This window comes from Hyla sarda, chromosome 9, assembly GCF_029499605.1.
Source record: "Hyla sarda isolate aHylSar1 chromosome 9, aHylSar1.hap1, whole genome shotgun sequence".
In the NCBI taxonomy this organism is placed as follows: domain Eukaryota; kingdom Metazoa; phylum Chordata; class Amphibia; order Anura; family Hylidae; genus Hyla; species Hyla sarda.
This window is the reverse complement of record NC_079197.1, coordinates 144,689,097-144,708,728: the sequence shown is the minus strand read 5'-3', so window position 1 is coordinate 144,708,728 and position 19,632 is coordinate 144,689,097. Positions and strand designations below refer to the sequence as shown.

The window sequence follows — 19,632 nt, the reverse complement described above, 5'->3', positions numbered from 1 at the left end:
GATCATTGCAGTCCATGGTGGAAGGATTATTGCAGTCCATGGTGGAAGGATTATTGCAGTCCATGGTGGAAGGATTATTGCAGTCCATGGTGGAAGGATTATTGCAGTCCATGGTGGAAGGATTATTGCAGTCCATGGTGGAAGGATTATTGCAGTCCATGGTGGAAGGATTATTGCAGTCCATGGTGGAAGGATTATTGCAGTCCATGGTGGACCAATCAGTTAATAAGTCTGCTTAGACTGCGGTCCGCTCAGCCATGTCCTCCATTCATGATGTCATTGTAAAATCTGTGGCATTATCGATTAATCGATCTAACCCTCATAATTCTCCTCAGATGGGTCCATCCCCACCCTCAGACCTGTTCTGGTCTGCTGGGGATTCAACCTCACATATGGCGGAAGGGTTGAAGCCAGGGAAAGCTACCCATAAACATACAGAGGATCAGGTCTATTATAAAGTTTTAGGAGAATTCAGATCCCATCATAGTGCGGGAATCCCTTACTTTGATCTGGGTCATTTCAAGCATCCGAGATCAGGTGAGTGGGTTCCCCACCCAAAAGTTTCCAAGTATGTCAGTTTATGGGTAAAAAATAGATGACGTCACTCATCGGTGCCTGCACTGCACTGTGGAGGCTGAAGAACGTGTCAGGCGGTAAAGCTGAGGAGATCGCTGCGTGGGACAGGTGAGTATCTCATTTTTGTTCTTTTTGTTTTTTACTTTTTTATTTCAACTTGGCAGGGAGGGGAGGGGACCCCCACATATCTGGCCCATAACCTGGCTCACATGCCTGGTTGCCACCACATACCCGACCCACATACCTGGCTGCCCCCACATCATTCACCCCCTCCTTCTCTGATCCCCCTGTGCCAAATCATTTCCTCTTGATCCCCCTCCTGTGCGATTTCATTCCCCCTTTATTACCCTCTGTGCAAATTAATCTCCCCCTCTTTACCACCCCCTGTGCCATCCCCCGCCCCCTCCGTGCCATTTTGTTTCCCTTTATCCCCCTGTGCCACTTCATAAAGAGGGGGTGATGAATTTACAGTGAGGGTAATAAAGGAGGAATGAAATGGCACAGGGGGTTCAAGGGAAATGATGTGGCACATGGGGTAAGGGGGAATAATGTGACACAAGGCATGGGGGAATAAGGTGGCACAGGGGGGAATAAGGTGGCACAGGTTATTGTGGTGTACCAGGAGAGTAACAGTGTCTAGGGTGTTGCAGTGGTAGTGTAGGGTCCGGTGGTATTAACCCTTGAATATCGTGACGCCAGGGTGAGGTTTCCTCAATAGTAATGTTCCTACCGCCAACCATGCCAGAAACGGCAGGGAAAAATTATGGAATGTCCACAGCAGATATCAGTAATATACTGAAGAAACTTTACTTGTGGAATTTATGAAACAGTCTTTAACATAACAGTCTTTTCTATAGTGAACCTGGATACAGGTTCCTCACAGGTTTGCTGGGACTTGGAAGCAATGAGCTTTTAGGCAGGCCACTGTGCTACTATTTTAGAAGATTTGAGCTGGTAGTAGTCACACAGGATTTGATAGATGGAGCTTTGAGTAACTCACGTTTAGTGGCTGCAGGTTCTTAGGCTTTGGCCTAGATGAATTGAATAGATGCTGAGACATTGTGCTTGCTTGATAATCCGGAACTAAGAGCAGGAACTAAGAGAGCGAATTTACAGACTACAGCCCTTTATATAATAAGGGGCTGGACTAAGCTCATTGGTCAGCAAACCTGTAAGTCCTGAACCCAGTGAACTCTGGGTACATCACATGACCTCTAAGGTCCTTGAACATTTTATACATCACAACCTTACATCATGTTACCACTAAGGTCCTGTACATATATTCCCTATACATTAAATAAATATAAACACACTTTACATGAGGTGACCAAGGGCAAGCCCTGCAGGAGAGCCCTATATGAATGGAGGGACACCACATTATAAAGGGGAAAGAAATGATACGGGGGAGGGATAAGAGGTGATTAAACAGCAAAGGGAAATTCTACTGTAGTATTGCTTTTTATCCTGTTTTATAGGTAATTATACTCCATAGTGAGTACAGTGCAGTATTCAGTTATTCAGAAAGATTTTTGAGCATTTTTTTCCCATTACGAGACATCTCTCAATAGTGGACACTTTCTTATTACCCATAATTGTCCTATATTGGGAGATTCTACTGTATTTTATTTGATCCTTTTCAATAAATTTAAAAAGTTTTACAATATTTTGTTTTCACATTCTCATTATGGGTTATTAAGTGCAGAATGATGCAACATAACAAAATGTGAAAAACGTGAAGGGAACTTTCTGAATGCATTCAATAGCTTTTAAATAAGTGGTCTGAAACTGTGGCCCTCCAGAGGTTGCAAAACATCAACTCCCAGCATGCCCAGACAGCCGTTGGAAATCCACAGTTTCAGACCACTGTTCTAGATCTTACTGCTATAATGGTGGATAGTAGAAAATAATTACTTAAATATGAATACAAGGACAATTACCTGACTGCATTGTGCTTTAGCCTTTAAAATAATCCTATTTTTTGGGACCTAGTTTAGTTAGATGCCATGCTTAAACGAGGTTATCCACCATAAGGTGATTTCAGTATGTATCTGCCAAACAGTAATGAACATGCTTAGGAAGGATCCACGCTTGTCTTGGGGCAAAATGGCTATGTTGTGAGATTACCATAACGCTGTGGCTAGCTTCTGGATATTTCCTGTTAGAGTTTGTTCTCTCAAACTACAAATCCCATAGTTCCTTGTTTGTAAGGGTGAGGTCACTTTCCTCCCTCCCACACATCAGCAACCCCACCCATTGAAACACAAATGAGCTGAATTCCATTAAAAAGACCAGCGTTTTCTAACCTGGGTGCCCCAGCTATTGCAAAAATACAAACAGTTGCAGAAAGTTGCAGAATGTAGTGGCATCACCAGTGCTCAGTTAATTGACTATGGAAGTGCCATAGTACAGTGCTCAGCTATCTTTGGGGGATACATAGAGCATTAACTGAGCAGAAGTGCCCCTGCCCATCTCACTGCTCCAGTCAGCTGAGAGAGTCAGGTCCTAGCAGTTGCAGGTTTTCTGAGTAAAATGGAGAGTTGGTCGAGTCTGTTGGATTTTTTTGTCGCATGTTCTGGAGCATGAAGTGTGCGACACAATTTGGGCACAAAACCTGAGAAAAAACAGTCGGGACCCCATTAGTAAATGAACCCCATCATTTTTTGAAAAAATATGACTTTAGGGGGGGTGTATTAAAAGACCACTCCTAAAATCCAGTGAGATGCTACATATTAGTGCCTGTGGGTTTTTAAGGGGTGTGATGTGCAAGGGAAGCAGCGAAGCAGCAGAGTCCATTCCTTTTTTTCAGGCTTAGGTACCCACCTGCCTATATAGATAATATTGTCACCTTGGCTATCAGAGATGTAGGCAGCCTTGCCCCAGAAATGAAAAAGAAGAACTAGTGTGTAAGCCATTAGATGAGGCAACTGAGTCTTGAATAAAAAATATCCTACGTTTGTGAGTCTACAGCTACTATGCAGGTAAATCTATATAGGGTGCACAGGTAGATCTCCAAATGAGTTTTTGTAAAGGCAGAAATATCAATTAAATTAACAGAAATGTCTAGTTTATAATGTGTATAATAAATATAGAAATATGACTCTCAACCTGCAGAAGAATATCAAGGATATGTTTGTTTGTTTGTTTTATTGTTATTATGTTTTTCATTTAGCTTTTAAACATATTCCCAAGCATGATGTCCTGCGCCCCTGGTCCTCACCAAGTCATCATCACAATTATGAACAACCTGAAGTAATTTATTAGGGAGATGGTGACCACCCACCAAGCCACCCTGGATGAGAACTGCCCTTGTGACTTTATTTTTATTTGACTATGCTACAGGGGCTGTAAAGTCAGTGTAGTTCATAATATAGTGTCTGTACCTGTGTTTCATTGTGGTCTCACAATTCTTCTGTGATTTTTGCCCCAATGTTTATTTTTAACAGCATACAAAATTAGTGTTGTCTCAGGTTTTCCCAGGTTGCAGTGTGGCACAAGACATTACATCACTAATCAGGTATTCAGAAAGAGCCTGTATTTACTTCAATGGGTAGAGCAACCACAAGGAATTGTATTTTTTCAACAGATGGAGGCATCCTGATCAGAAAACACTGGTCTAGTGCATGGAAAGGATCACATGTGTGTTTTAATGGGTTGAGTGGCTGATGTTTGGGAGGGGAAAAAAAGTGACCTCACACTTACAAACATGGGACTTGTAGATTGAGGGAACAAACTCCAACAGGAAATAGTCAGTCCACAAAAAGATAGACTCAGCATCATGGTAATCTCACAACACAGCCATTTAGCCCCAAGACAAGCACGGACCTTGCTAAGCCTGTTCATTACTGTCTGCCAGATAAGTACTAAATTCACCTTATGGTGGATAACCCCTTTAAGAACGTTTATAGCAACTAAAGTGCAACTATCTTTAAAAATAAAGCATTTAAAGAAATAATTGTAATCGTCATACTTTTACCTCTACAAAAACTGTCTGGAATTTTGATTCTTAAAGCATTACTGTCATTAGAAACAACTTTTTCCCATTTTATACTTCATTAAAAAATGTGATTGCTAAAGATGTGAAAAAAGGGTTTCAAAAATGGCCACTAGGGGTCTCTGTCTTTTTAATTTTGCAAACGAACTGTTTGATCCTTTAACCCCTTAATGACACAGCCCTTTTTAGCCTTAAAAGGGTACTCCACTGGAAAACATTTTTTTTTTTTAATCAACTGGTGCCAGAAAGTTAAACAGATTTGTAAATTACTTCTATTAAAAAATCTTAACCCATTCAGTACTTATTAACTAATGTATGCTACAGAGGAAGTACCGTTTTTATCGGCGTATAACATGCACTGGCGTATAACACGCACCCCCATTTTAACAGGGAAATGTAAGTAAAAAAAATAAAGTGTAAAATTAATGACCCCCATCATTCCCCCCTCATCATTTCCCCCTGTCTCATCATCCCCCACCCTGTCTCATCATGTCCCCCATCATTCCCCCCCTTATCATTTCCCCCTGTCTCATCATGTCCCCCATCATTCCCCCCTCCTTATTTCCCCCTGTCTCATCATCTCCCCACCCTGTCTCATCATGTCCCCCATCATTCCCCCCCTTATCATTCCCCCTGTCTCATCATCCCCCACCCTGTCTCATCATGTCCCCCCATCATTCCCCCCTCATCATCCCCCACCCTGTCTCATCATGCCCCCCATCATTATCCCCCCTCATCATTTCCCCCTGTTTCATCATGCCCCCCCATCATTCCCCCTCTCATCCTTTCCCCCTCATCATCCCCCACCCTGTCTCATCACCCCCCCCCTCATTTCCCCCCCTCACCCCCCCCCCTCATCATTTACCGTCGCATCATCCCCCCAGTGGTCTTCAACCTGTGGACCTCCAGATGTTGCAAAACTACAACTCCCAGCATGCCCGGACAGCCAACTGCTGTCCAGGCATGCTGGGAGTCGTAGTTTTGCAACATCTGGAGGTCCGCAGGTTGAAGACCACTCTTCCCCTTTCCTTACCTGTCTGCACTTCGGCAGGTCAGGTCTTGTGGGCTGCGGTCAGTGAAGCTGATGAGTGACTTGCCGGCTTCTCTGCGCGCCATTACGGATCTCACTTTTCGGCGGCGACTACAGGAAATGAAAAGTGAGATCCGTGATGGCGCGCAGAGAAGCCGGCAGAGGATGTCACTCATTAGCTTCACTGACCCTGCAGCCTGCAAGCCTGCAAGAAGCGCAGACAGATAAGGAAAAGAAACAAATCTATAAAAAGCAGGCAAAAGGGTGAATGATGAGGGAGTGGGAATGATGAGGGAGGGGGGGAGGTAGGGAAAAGGGGGAATGATGAGGGAGTGGGGAGGTAGGGAAAAGGGGGAATGATGAGGGAGGGGGAATGATGAGGGAGGGGGGAGGTAGGGAAAAGGGGGAATGATGAGGGAGGGGGAATGATGAGGGAGGGGGGAGGTAGGGAAAAGGGGGAATGATGAGGGAGGGGGAATGATGAGGGACGGGGGAGGTAGGGAAAAGGGAGAATGATGAGGGAGGGGGAATGATGAGGGAGGGGGAGGGAGGGAAAAGGGGGAATGATGAGGGAGGGAGAGGTAGGGAAAAGGGGGAATGATGAGGGAGGGGGAGGTAGGGAAAAGGGGGAATGATGAGGGAGGGGGAATGATGAGGGAGGGGGGAGGTAGGGAAAAGGGGGAATGATGAGGGAGGGGGAATGATGAGGGACGGGGGAGGTAGGGAAAAGGGAGAATGATGAGGGAGGGGGAATGATGAGGGAGGGGGAGGGAGGGAAAAGGGGGAATGATGAGGGAGGGGGAATGATGAGGGAGGGGGAGGTAGGGAAAAGGGGGAATGATGAGGGAGGGGGAATGATGAGGGAGGGGGAGGTAGAGAAAAGGGGGAATGATGAGGGAGGGGGAATGATGAGGGAGGGGGGAGGTAGGGAAAAGGGGGAATGATGAGGGAGGGGGAATGATGAGGGAGGGGGGAGGTAGGGAAAAGGGGGAATGATGAGGGAGGGGGAATGATGAGGGAGGAAGAGGTAGGGAAAAGGGGGAATGATGAGGGAGGGGGAGGTAGGGAAAAGGGGGAATGATGAGGGAGGGGGAATGATGAGGGAGGGGGGAGGTAGGGAAAAGGGGGAATGATGAGGGAGGGGGAATGATGAGGGACGGGGGAGGTAGGGAAAAGGGAGAATGATGAGGGAGGGGGAATGATGAGGGAGGGGGAGGTAGGGAAAAGGGGGAATGATGAGGGAGGGGGAATGATGAGGGAAGGGGAGGTAGGGAAAAGGGGGAATGATGAGGGAGGGGGAATGATGAGGGAGGGGGGAGGTAGAGAAAAGGGGGAATGATGAGGGAGGGGGAATGATGAGGGAGGGGGAGGGAGGGAAAAGGGGGAATGATGAGGGAGGGGGAATGATGAGGGAGGGGGGAGGGAGGGACAAGGGGGAATGATGAGGGAGGGTGAATGATGAGGGAGGGGGAGGTAGGGAAAAGGGGGAATGACGAGGGAGGGGGAATGATGAGGGAGGGGTGAGGGAGGGAAAAGGGGGAATGATGAGGGAGGGGGAATGATGAGGGAGGGGGGAGGTAGTGAAAAGGGGGAATGATGAGGGAGGGGGAATGATGAGGGAGGGGGGAGGTAGGGAAAAGGGGGAATGATGAGGGAGGGGGGAGGTAGGGAAAAGGGGGAATGATGAGGGAGGGGGAATGATGAGGGAGGGGAGAGGTAGGGAAAAGGGTGAATGATGAGGGAGGGGGAATGATGAGGGAGGGGGAGGTAGGGAAAAGGGGGAATGATGAGGGAGGGGGAATGATGAGGGAGGGGGGAGGTAGGGAAAAGGGGGAATGATGAGGGAGGGGGAATGATGAGGGAGGGGGAGGTAGGGAAAAGGGGGAATGATGAGGGAGGGGGAATGATGAGGGAGGGGGGGAGGTAGGTAGGGAAAAGGGGGAATGATGAGGGAGGGGGAGGTAGGGAAAAGGGGGAATGATGAGGGAGGGGGAATGATGAGGGAGGGGAGAGGTAGGGAAAAGGGTGAATGATGAGGGAGGGGGAATGATGAGGGGGGGAGGTAGGGAAAAGGGGGAATGATGAGGGAGGGGGAATGATGAGGGAGGGGGGAGGTAGGGAAAAGGGGGAATGATGAGGAAGGGGGAATGATGAGGAAGGGGAGAGGTAGGGAAAAGGGTGAATGATGAGGTAGGGGGAATGATGAGGGAGGGGGAATGATGAGGGAGGGGAGAGGTAGGGAAAAGGGTGAATGATGAGGGAGGGGGAATGATGAGGGGGGGGAGGTAGGGAAAAGGGTGAATGATGAGGGAGGGGGAATGATGAGGGAGGGGGAGGTAGGGAAAAGGGGGAATGATGAGGGAGGGGGAATGATGAGGGAGGGGGGAGGTAGGGAAAAGGGGGAATGATGAGGGAGGGGGAATGATGAGGGAGGGGGAGGTAGGGAAAAGGGGGAATGATGAGGGAGGGGGAATGATGAGGGAGGGGGAGGTAGGGAAAAGGGGGAATGATGAGGGAGGGGGAATGATGAGGGAGGGGGGAGGTAGGGAAAAGGGGGAATGATGAGGGAGGGGAGGTAGGGAAAAGGGGGAATGATGAGGGAGGGGGAATGATGAGGGAGGGGGAAGGTAGGGAAAAGGGGGAATGATGAGGGAGGGGGGAGGTAGGGAAAAGGGGGAATGATGAGGGAGGGGGAATGATGAGGGAGGGAGAGATAGGGAAAAGGGGGAATGATGAGGGAGGGGGGAGGTAAGGAAAAGGGGGAATGATGAGGGAGGGGGGATGTAAGGAAAAGGGGGAATGAAAAGTGAAACTCACTTGTTTTCTCCCGCACTATCCACAGGAACCGGTGGATAGTGCGGGAGACGCTGATTAAAAGGTAGCGCAGATCCGGACAAGGTAGGGCTCAACGTCTCCCGCACTATCCACCACACCAGTACCTGTGGATAGTGTGGGAGAAAACAAGTGACAGTGCGGGGAGGAGACGCCGCTGGTCACTGATTTAAAGTTGCCGCGGCCGTGCTGTTAATACTTAACAACCAGACGCTGCGGCCGCTTTAAATCAGTGACCAGAAGATTTATCGGCGTATAAAACGCAGGAAGACTTTTTGCCTTAAATGTAAGTTTTAAAAGTGCTTGTTATACGCCGATACCTCATACGGTTCTTTTCTTTTTGAATTTCCATTTTGTCTGACCACAGTGCTCTCTGCTGACACTCTTTTTATTATAAAAGTACAAAACTTTACAAAACGCAAAACAAGTTCATTTCACTGTAACAAAAACAGAACATAAAAACAAACTATCCGTCTCAAAAGAACAACTTAAACCTTCCTAACCGGCCAGCCCAGATAATAAAAAATCATTATCTACTACAGTCCAACTCACACACACACACACACCTAATGGACATAAATAAAAAAATAAAAAAAATATCCAAACTAGGAAACATAACCTCACAACATATTTTTTTTTCCCTCCCCGTAACAAAACAAAAATATGGCTAGCTGCCGTAACTAAAATAATCCAACTTGGAAAAAAATTATTATTATTTTTTTTTTCCTTTTTAACCTCTCCTTCTCCGCCCCCCCCCCTCCCCCACACACACACACACACACACACACATACCCACAAACAAAAACTAATCCACACTAGGACAAAAACATAAAAATACCAAAGAAAATCACAACATCACGCTCACGTAACTAAGGGAATGAATACTCATAACACAATACTATAATAACTGAAAACTGGTCCGACTGCCTTTCTCATACAGAATATACATAACAAACAACTCAATAACACAGAAATACAACCTATACTAAACTATCCCATCACCCACCACCCCCTCTGGACATGGGTCAGAGTCCATAGGTCACAGTTTTTGTCCACAACTGACCCATACCAGACCCCAAAAAGAACCCACTGCAACAGTCCAGTCCTGGGTACACACCACCACCACCCCCCAAAACCCCCCACCCAACCTAAAATACACCCCTACCCACCTAATGTAAACAGATAAATATATACAAAACAATATATACATGCTCTACAACAAAGCAATATTAACAATACAATACACCAAAACCACAAGGCCCAAGTTTGGTTGCCTGCAATCCCTTTACAATCCATCCATAGAAAACAAAACAAAAGGCTAAGGTGACATGCATAGCCCCCGACCAGGAAGAAGGATGGCAATCCTGATAAAATTATATTTAAATTCCTCTCCCTATCAACCTCTAACCCTATCGCTATCCCTTCATGAAACTGACCCTATACTCACCCTAAGATATATACACTTTCCCTGGCCAAAATTAAGGTACTTCACCTTAAGGGCCTAGTACCTAGGGCACATCAAAAGAAAAACCTCTCCATAGGAGAGAAGCCCTACTGGTACCAAGACTGTCATACTCCAAAGACCTGATCTCCCCGAGTTCACCGGTGATATTCATACACACCTCCACCTCGGAGAGGACTTTCTGTTGGGTCGATACTAAACACTGTGCACTCCACGTGTAGTACCTAACCACTAAGCTAACTAAGAATAAAGTGCCCCGATCTCGGCCACCCAGGGTCCTGAATGCCCCATAAGCCCACTCCGGATAGCTAAGGCCGGCAAGTTGACTCCAACCAATGGAAGCACCCACCCTGTTGTAAACCCCTATATTAAAGGGACAATGAAGCAGGAAGTGGTCCATGCTTTCCAGCGTGTCCCCGCACTCTTCTCGGGGACATCCCCGGTCATCAGAGTTCCTACACTTCAGGTTGTCCTTCACATATAGCTTCCCCTGAAAGCAGCGCCAGGCCAAGTCCCAAAACTTCTGGGGGATCCTTTTCATGTTTAAAAGATACAACCCCACCCTCAGATCCCGACCTGGGTAGTCCCTGAGCGCCAGAGGCTTCTGGAAGTGGGTCAACAGAACCCGTTTGTCAAGGAACTGCCTTGACTGGGTCCTGATCTCCCACACTCCCAGACCCCACCGATGTATCGCCTTCAGAGTCGGGGTAGCGTAAGCCGGAAGATATCCATGGGGCGTACGGAGGTCCTTCACTTGCCCTCCTGTCTCCCATTCCTGGAAGAAAGGCCGAAACCATTCCCTGCAGGAGAGTACCCACGGAGGAGCCCTCTCTGACCAGAGGTTTGAGATATTAGCTTTGAGGAAGGTGTTCGTAAAGAACACCACAGGGTTTACCATAGATAAACCCCCTAGTCTCCTTGTGCGGTACGTAACCTCCCTCTTGACTAGGTTCATCCTGTTCCCCCATAACAGTTGGAAAAACAGGCTGTAGATCCTAGTGTAGTAAGCCTCTGGCAAGATACATACGCTGCCCAGATAGATAAACAAGGGGAGCAGGTACAATTTGATCAGGTGTACCCTTTCCCTGAGGGTCATAGACCAACCCTTCCACTGGAGACGAAAATAGTGACATCGTCAGCGTACGCCAACACTCTCTGGGTGACATCCAGCTCCGCCAGACTCATCCCGACTCCCGTCAATGGTCCACGACTCACCCTCCTAAGGAAGGGATCGATCGCGAACACATATAAGAGCGGGCTCAAAGGACAACCCTGACGGACTCCGGACCCCACCTCAAAAGAGCGGCCAGACCACCCATTCACCAGCGGGAAACTCTCTGCCCCTGCATACAAGATCTTAAGCCAATTAACAAAAGTAAGCCATATCTCAGGAGGACGGACCAGAGGTACTCGTGGTTCACCCGATCAAATGCTTTGGCCTGATCCAAGGACAGCAAGTACCCCTTCCAGAGACCTGCACTACTCCGCTCCACTGCCTCCCTGACACTAAGGACAGCACTTAAGGTGCTTCGGCCTGGAACAGAGCAGTGCTGGGCCTCCGAAAGGAGCCGGGGTGCAAACTTCACCAACCGATTAAACAGTATCTTGGCCAGAAGCTTCCTGTCCGTATTGAGAAGAGCTATGGGCCTCCAATTCTCAATACGGCTGGGATCTTTACCCTTTGAGAGAAGAATCAGGGCTGACCTCCTCATTGACTTCGGCAGAGTGCCCGAGGAGAGACACTCATTGAATACCTCAGTCAAGAGGGGAGCTAAAGACTCCTTAAAGGTCCTGTACCACTCGGATGTTAAGCCATCCGGACCTGGCGACTTCTTAGGGGCAAGCCCCTCGATCGCCAGTCTCACTTCCTCTTCCTCTGCCAAAACATCAAGAGAGGGGTCTACCCCTGGCTCAGGAATGGTTTCAGTCAGTAAAACCGACATTTTGTCTCGATCTAGATCCTTCCTCCCCAAGAGGTGCGAGTAGAAGGATCTGACGACCTCCAAGATCCCTGATCTGGACCGATTCAAAGATCCTGTACTATCAATCAGTCCTGAAATTATTTTACTACTCGCTGACATCTTACAGTTTCTGTAAGGGTCGGGCGAGCGGTACTTCCCGAAATCCCTCTCAAAAACCAAAGATGCGTGCCTATCGTACTGACACCTAATCAGCAAGGATTTCACTCTGGAGATATCCTCTCGGCTACCTCCAGTCGAAACGAGAAGCTCGAGTTTCCTCCTCAGACCCTGATACAAGCGAGACCTGTTCAGGGACCTGAGGCTCGAGAGCTGGCGGAAGAACCCCGCAACCCGCTTCTTGAACATATCCCACCACTCTGACTTACTACTACATAGGCCCAGTAAAGATACCTGACTCTGAAGAAAATCCTCAAAGGACTGTCTTATCTCCGCTTCCTCCAGGAGGGACGAATTAAGCTTCCAATAACCTTTTTCCATCCGGGGGGTCTCTGAAACATTCAGAGAAAACAAAATCATACAGTGATCGGAGAACTCCACCTCAACCACGGACATTGCGGAAGAGACGGCTTCCTCCTTTAAATAAAACCTATCTATCCTAGACCTGCGACTACCTTGATGATAGGTGAAACCCGCGTGGCCTGAGGGGCTCCGGATGTGGGCGTCCTCTAGGCGAGCTTCTCTAGCTATGCTAATCAGTGCCACACTATCGCAAGTCAGCGGACCATTGGAGCCTCTCCTATCTTGGGACCTCGTGACATTATTGAAGTCCCCTCCAAAGATCACCTGCCGACTCGTAAAAAGAAAGGGCTTAATCTTCATAAAGAGATCTTTACGACCCCGTTTAGTTTGCGGGGCGTAGATGTTAATGAGCCGGAGCTCCTGTCCCTTCATGAAGACATCTAAGATCAGGCACCTCCCCATTTCTAATTCAATAACCCGTCGGCATTCAACAGGAGCGGTAAAAAGGACCGCCACCCCACTATACGGCTCAGCCGCAAGAGACCAGTGGGAGGGACCGCGCCTCCACTCTCTTCTGGCTTTTACCAGAGAGGCTAGATCTGACAACCTGGTCTCCTGTAAAAAGAAAATTTCGGCTTCAACACGGCCGAGAAAATGAAAGGCTGCGAATCTAGCCGTATCAGACTTTATGCTGGCACAATTAATAGATGCCAGCGTCAATGGGGTGAGTGCCGCCATACAGGGTGATTGAATTAGACGGCCACACCCTTTACCTTTGCTTCCTTTTCTTTTTGGTCCCCTCATCCCCGGAAGAAGATGAAAGGGCAGGTCCCCGTCTCCATCCGGCCCTGGTCGAGCCCTGCCCTCCGAGGAAGGTGCCTCAACAGGACAGGGCCCAGTTCCTCCCAGAGGCTCTTTCTCCCTAGGCACCCCGCCCTCACCCTCCTTAGCCAAGGAGGGAGAGGAGATGGTATCGAGGATGAGGTACCGGTTTGACAGGTCAATCAGAGGGGGGGCAGTCAGGCTTCCGTTTTGGACCTGGCCCGCAGTACAAGGAACAGAGGGCTCTGACCTCTTCTTTCTCCCTTTCCTTTTGCCCTTAACTTTCTTTTTGAGCCTCACCCCACTCTGCTCATCCACACTTTCATAGTGGGAGGAATCGGAAGGATCGGCCATATTGCCATCCTCTCTGTGAAGTCTCCTGATCTCCTCATCCAGCATGTTCTCCCTCAGGGCTTCAGTGGTTACAGGGCCAGCTTCAGGAGCAGGGTCCGGAGCTACCCCCATCACCTGGGCACTCTCCAGCTCCCTACTCCTCCTCCAATTTTCCTCCCGCCTTAGTTTGGCAGGGCCCTTTTTCCTCCTCACTAGCCCTGTTGCACCCCCATCCCTGCTCGTACCCTCTCCAGCCGAGGCAACTTCACAGCTCTCCTCAGCCGGAGCGGCCGCTGCACGAGCGGAGGCGCTAGGACAACGGCTGAAAGGGTGTCCAAGGACACCACACAGGTGGCACCTGATCTGTCTACAGGATGCGGCCAGATGACCCACCCCACCACACAAAGCGCAGACCTGCACAGTACAGGCTGCGCTAAAGTGGGTGGGGCTGCCACACCTGTGACAGACCTTAGGCTGCCCCTGGTAGAAGACCTGGATCCTATCACGTCCAAGGAAGGTGGCTGACGGAATGTGGGCAACCGTACTCCCTGAACGCTTGAGTTTGACGGAAAACGTCCAGGCCCCGGACCAGATCCCGTGCTCATCAAAGTTTTTCTTGAGCATGTCCGTCACATCCCCATAACGTCCAAGCCAGGTCATGATGTCATAACAAGAAAGTGTCTCGTTACGGGTCAAACGGTCACTTTCTTGACAGAGTTCTGACGGGAAATTGCCTTTACAGCGAAATCCCGCCAGCCGGGCTCGTTCTTCGCCACTTCGTAGTTTGACCAGAAGAGTTCAAGACCCTCTGGCCGAACAAAACTGACGTCAAACTCAGACGATCCGTAGGGGTGAATCAGGGCAAAGATGTCACTCGCCCTGAATTCCATCTGGAGGAGGAGCTCAACCACTTTTGTGCGAGGTGGACACGCATCCTCGCCCCTCCAAATCAGACGGACCACATTCCTACGGTTATTGTCCTGCCCGGGTGTCGGGAGGGACCAGACCACCTCCCCATTCCGCTCTCGGAAAGCCCCCAAACCATGCCTCTCTATCCAGAAAGACAGGTCGACCTCACCCCTTCCCTCTACCTGGATCGACCTGTCACCCCTGCGTAGAGCCTCCAGGAGGCGCTGTTGCAAATGGCCCCCAGGACCGGACGGAGATGGGGACCCCCCTGAACCCCCGGCAGTGACATTAGCATAGCTCCTAGGAGCAGTCACTACCGGGGGGGCAGCCAGACCAGACCCAGAACCTGACCGAGAACCACTAATAACACCATTCACAACACTACTCTCATGATCTTTCTTCCTATCCATACCAGATTTTCCATTCATATCACTACTACTCCCACCATCATTCACTGCACTGACACTCCCGCATACATTCCTCTCATCCGCAACACTTCCACACTCAGCATTCTCACATCCTGCACTCTTATCCTGACTAACAGATTCTGGGCTGGCTGGGACTTGTAGTGTTACAGGTTTTATTATACTCTTCTTTACTGGCTTTGCTGCCGGGGTTGATGCTGGTGGTTCCTTCTCCATAGCTGAAGTCACTTCCGGAGTCTGGGGCTGCCCCTCCGGGCGCACCCCAGCACCTCCCACAGTGCCAGCACCCGCTTTGCCCGACCGCACGGGTTCTGGGGATGATGCCGGCGCCCGGACACTCCCCCCCTCACAGAGGAGTGCCCCGCAGTGCCCACAGAATACACAGTACTCGGAGGACTGCCCCCCGAGCACACAGACCTACCACTCTCCTCACAGGGGAGTGCCCCGCAGTGCCGGTAATGCCCACAGCACTCGGGGAACCGCCCCCCGAGCACATGGCAGCATAGCTTACTTCGCCACTGCCCACCATGATCCCATCCTGCCCCTCCCTACCGGCAGGATGGGTAGGCTTCACATCTATTGCGTCCACAGCCTTTACTGACGCCATGCTGTACCCCCCATGCTGGCTTCGTTCCACCACAGAAACGGGGTCTGGCAGTCTGGGGGGCCCAGCGGTCTGAACCAGCTTTGCAGCTGGCCCAGACTGCTGGAAAGGAACAAACACATATTGTATGGATTCCAGGATCTTCTGCCTCTTTGACCTGCGCTATACTGCCACATCCTCGCACAGGTCATCACCAAAAGTAAAATTCTGGAGGTGGGCTGGGGACTCCTGCATCACTATAGCCCTCAGCAATCCCCCAGCCTCACTCTCCACATCTTCTTCTTCGCTTTCACTAAGTGGCAGCGCCACCTGTGCCGGCTCAATGTAACTGTCCTGAGTCCGGGTGTCACAGGGAGCAGGGACAGGCAATGCGTCTTTATCTTCCACAACCTTTACACTTTCCTCCAACTTCTCCTCCTCCTGCACCTTTAGACCATCACCACCATCCTCCCTTTCTTCACCGCCACTACTCCCCCCATCCTCCACCTCCACCTTACCTGGGGATTTCATGGCGGCAAACCGGTCTCTATTCTCCAATTTCTCTCAGAAGAGACCGCTCCCCTCCAGGATCTCTGCCCTCCTTTACTCCAACTTCACGATTTTACTTTTCAGTGCCGTGACTCTTCTCTTCAGCTCAGGCCGGTTCTTTTTGGAACACGTGTTTGCGAGATTCTGTGCCCCACACAGGTCCTCTCTGGCCAGCCTGAGCTCTTTACCACACTGCTCATACTCCGCAAACCGCGCGGTCATGGAGGAGCAGAGTGTCGCACTTGTTTCCTTGGGTCCTCTTTCAGCCCACAACTCCAAGCTTTTCCTCCTTGCCTTCTTTCCACCGCTGGATCTCTGGCTGGCACCCGTTGCTGGGGGAGCAGAGCCTGCATTACTGCAGACTCTGCCAGATCTTCTCCCCTCGACTGGAAAGGCTGTTGCTGTTTGCTCTCCACCCCCCGCCAGCCTTGAAGAACGGGAGGTGGAGGCCAGGGACGCCATGCAAGGAGACTCTCCCGAGGAGGCTGCCACACTCCTGGGGAGGCTGATGAAACACCTGCTCTGGTCTGCTGGAAATCTCTGGAGCACACACAAAGAGACACACCCGAGTGAGCTGAACACAGGAAGTGCTCTCTGCTGACACCTCTGTCCGTGTCAGGAACTGTCATGAGCAGGAGAAGATTCCTATGGGGATTTGCTTCTATTCTGGACAGTTCCTAAAATGGACAGAGGTGTCAGCAGAGAGCATTGTGGTCAGACAAAAGGGAATTCAAAAGGAAAACAACTTCCTGTGGATACAGCAGCTCATAAGTACTGGAAGGATTAAGATTTTTAAATAGAAGTAATTTACAAATTTGTTTAACTTTCTGGCACCAGTTGATTAAAAAAATGTTTTTTTCCAGTGTAGTGCTCCTGTAACATAGAAACATAGAATGTGTCGGCAGAACCATGTGGCCTATCTAGTCTGCCCAATATTCTGAATACTATGAATAGTCCTTGTCCCTACCTTACATGAAATATAGCCTTATGCCTATTCCTATGTTTTATGAAGGATAGCCTTATACCTATCCCCTATCTTATATGAAGGATAGCCTTATACCTATCTTTATCTTATATGAAGGATAGCCTTATACATATCTCTATCTTATATGAAGGATAGCTTTATACCTATCCCTATCTTATATGAAGGATAGCCTTATGTCTATCTCTATCTTATATGAAGGATAGCCTTATACCTATCTCTATCTTATATGAAGGATAGCCTTATACCTATCTCTATCTTATATGAAGGATAGGCTTATGCCTATTCCTATGTTTTATAAAGGATAGCCTTATACCTATCCCTATCTTATATGAAGAATAGCCTTATACATTTCTCTATATTATATGAAGGATAGTCTTATACCTATCACTATCTTATATGAAGGATAACCTTATGTCTATCTCTATCTTATATGAAGCATAGCCTTATACCTATCTCTATCTTATATGAAGGATAGGCTTATACCTATCTCTATCTTATATGAAGGATAGCCTTATGCCTATCTCTATCTTATATGAAGTATAGCCTTATACCTATCTCTATCTTATATGAAGGATAGCCTTATACCTCTCACTATCTTATATGAGGGATAGCCTTATACCTATCACTAACTTATATGAGGGATAGCCTTATATCTATCACTATCTTATATGAACGATAGCCTTATACCTATCTCTATCTCATATGAAGGATAGCCTTATACCTATCTATATCTTATATGAAGAATAGCCTTATACCTATCTCTATCTTATATGAAGGATAGCCTTATGCCTAGCTCTATCTTATATGAAGGATAGCCTTACACCTATCTCTATCTTATATGAAGGATAGCCTTATACCTATCTCTATCTTATATGAAGGATAGCCTTATGCCTAGCTCTATCTTATGTGAAGGATAGCCTTATATATATTACTGCAGAAACCTTTGCCCCTCTAATATAAAACAATGTCCTCTTGTTGTAGTTTCTCTTGTTTTAAATCTACTCTCCTCCTTTAGTGTGTTGATCCCTAATAAAGATGTCAAACAAAATGGGTCCCAGTACAGATTCCTGATGACTTCACTGATAACTAGACCTTGCTCTCAATACTCCATTAAAGGGGTGCTCTGCTGGTCAGCGTTTGGAACAAACTTTTCCGAATGCGACAGCCATCACGCCCCCTGCCATATACTTGCATTGAGGGGGTGGGGCGTGATGTCATGAGGGGGCGGGGCTATGATGTCAAGAGCTCCCGGCACCGGCTCCAGCGTTCAGAACAGTTTGTTTCAAACGCTGAGCAGCGGAGTACCCAGTGCTTATCGAGTCCTAAATAGAGAACCCTCTGTTGTTTTTTTATCTTGCAATCCATGTGTGTTTAGATGTTCCACAATCCTATCCTTTCATATGATCTTCATTATTTCCCCACTATTGATGTCAGTTTATTTCCGTCATGTTATTTCTAGATGCCAAGATGTAAAGTGTTGTGTGGTTCAGAAGCCCAAGAATAGTCCTAAAGGGTTAAAGTTAAAAAAAAAAAAATCACAAAAGAACAGCAAAAGAAAACAACCAAAGCAGAAAACAATCTAGATTGCAATAGTGGAGAACTCTTCATATCCTTAACAGCTTGTGGTTTTGCTGAACCCGTCATTTTATTTATGGTATGGGACAGCCTAGCCCATGGTGACATAATCCTGTCCTCTGCACCTTACTGTACATTGGCTCCACGTGATAAGAATTTACAGCTTAGGAGATATAAGAACTAGTTTTCTCTTAGTATATACATATCTCTATAGCAATCATATAGAGTAGAATACTCTCTGGGCACAAGCTGTCAGATCATGGAGCTGGGAGTGTCAGGGACTCTTTTACTAGTTTTCTGTGTTAGTCTGGTGTTCTATACCTTAAAATGGAGAAGAAAACTTAGGAGAAAAAACTTGCCCCCTGGACCAACCCCCCTGCCCGGACTGGGAACCATGTTACATTTGAGTTCCAGTGAAATGCCAAAGTCCTTGGTAAAGGTAAGTGCTCAGTCTGGTGTCATGAGGTTTCTAAATTCCAGTGTTAAGTTACCTCTAACTTCTGTTACTTCTGAAAAATACCTGCTGGCCATGTCAAATTTGGCTATGACTGAGTTGTCAAACAGGTAATGTGTGTGTCACTGGTAATGCCAGTTCCTGTCATGTACAAAATTATAGCGATAGATTTTGTGTAAGGTAGATAAGTAGACCAGCACTCACAAATTGGATTAATTCCTAATGGTCTCAATCCATAGGAACCTATAAAACATTCATATCCAGAGTAAAATTCCAGTGCTTATCAAGTCCTAAATAGAAAAGACCTCATAAAGCACCTCAAAAGAGTAACCCCAAAAGCTTTGCCAACACCTTAAAGGGATATTCCGGTCCCAGTGGCGGGACCCCTGCGATCATACATCTTATCCCCTATCCTTTGGATAGGGGATAAGATGTATGATCGAAGGGTCCTGCCGCTGGGGACCCCACGATCTCGCTGCAGCCCCCGACATTCTGTGCCGGGGGCTGCCTCCGAGATGGGGACGTGACATGGAAAAGTTAGGCTCTGTGGGCAGAGCCATGTCTCACCTGTTTCTCCTACCCCTCTGGAAGGGGCTCGGCTGGGACAAGTGGGACAGTTCCATCCCTTACAACTTGCACACTCCCTGGTTCTATGGGGATGTTGT

General features: G+C 48.2%; 1 protein-coding gene across 3 annotated transcripts in view; it reads left to right on the top strand.

The window, feature by feature from the left end:
- The window catches only part of LOC130290409 (cytochrome P450 2C8-like), a 77,135-nt gene that overhangs the window by 39,614 nt on the left and 17,889 nt on the right, over nt 1–19,632 (top strand). Inside the window, exon 1 of one of the 3 annotated variants that reach the window (XM_056538021.1) lies at nt 18,773–18,952. The exons of the other annotated variants lie outside the window; for them this stretch is intronic. Within the exon in view, the coding sequence (XP_056393996.1) occupies nt 18,773–18,952 (180 nt within the window). Of the gene's footprint in view, nt 1–18,772; nt 18,953–19,632 lie in introns of those variants that run through there. 3 annotated transcript variants of the gene reach the window in all.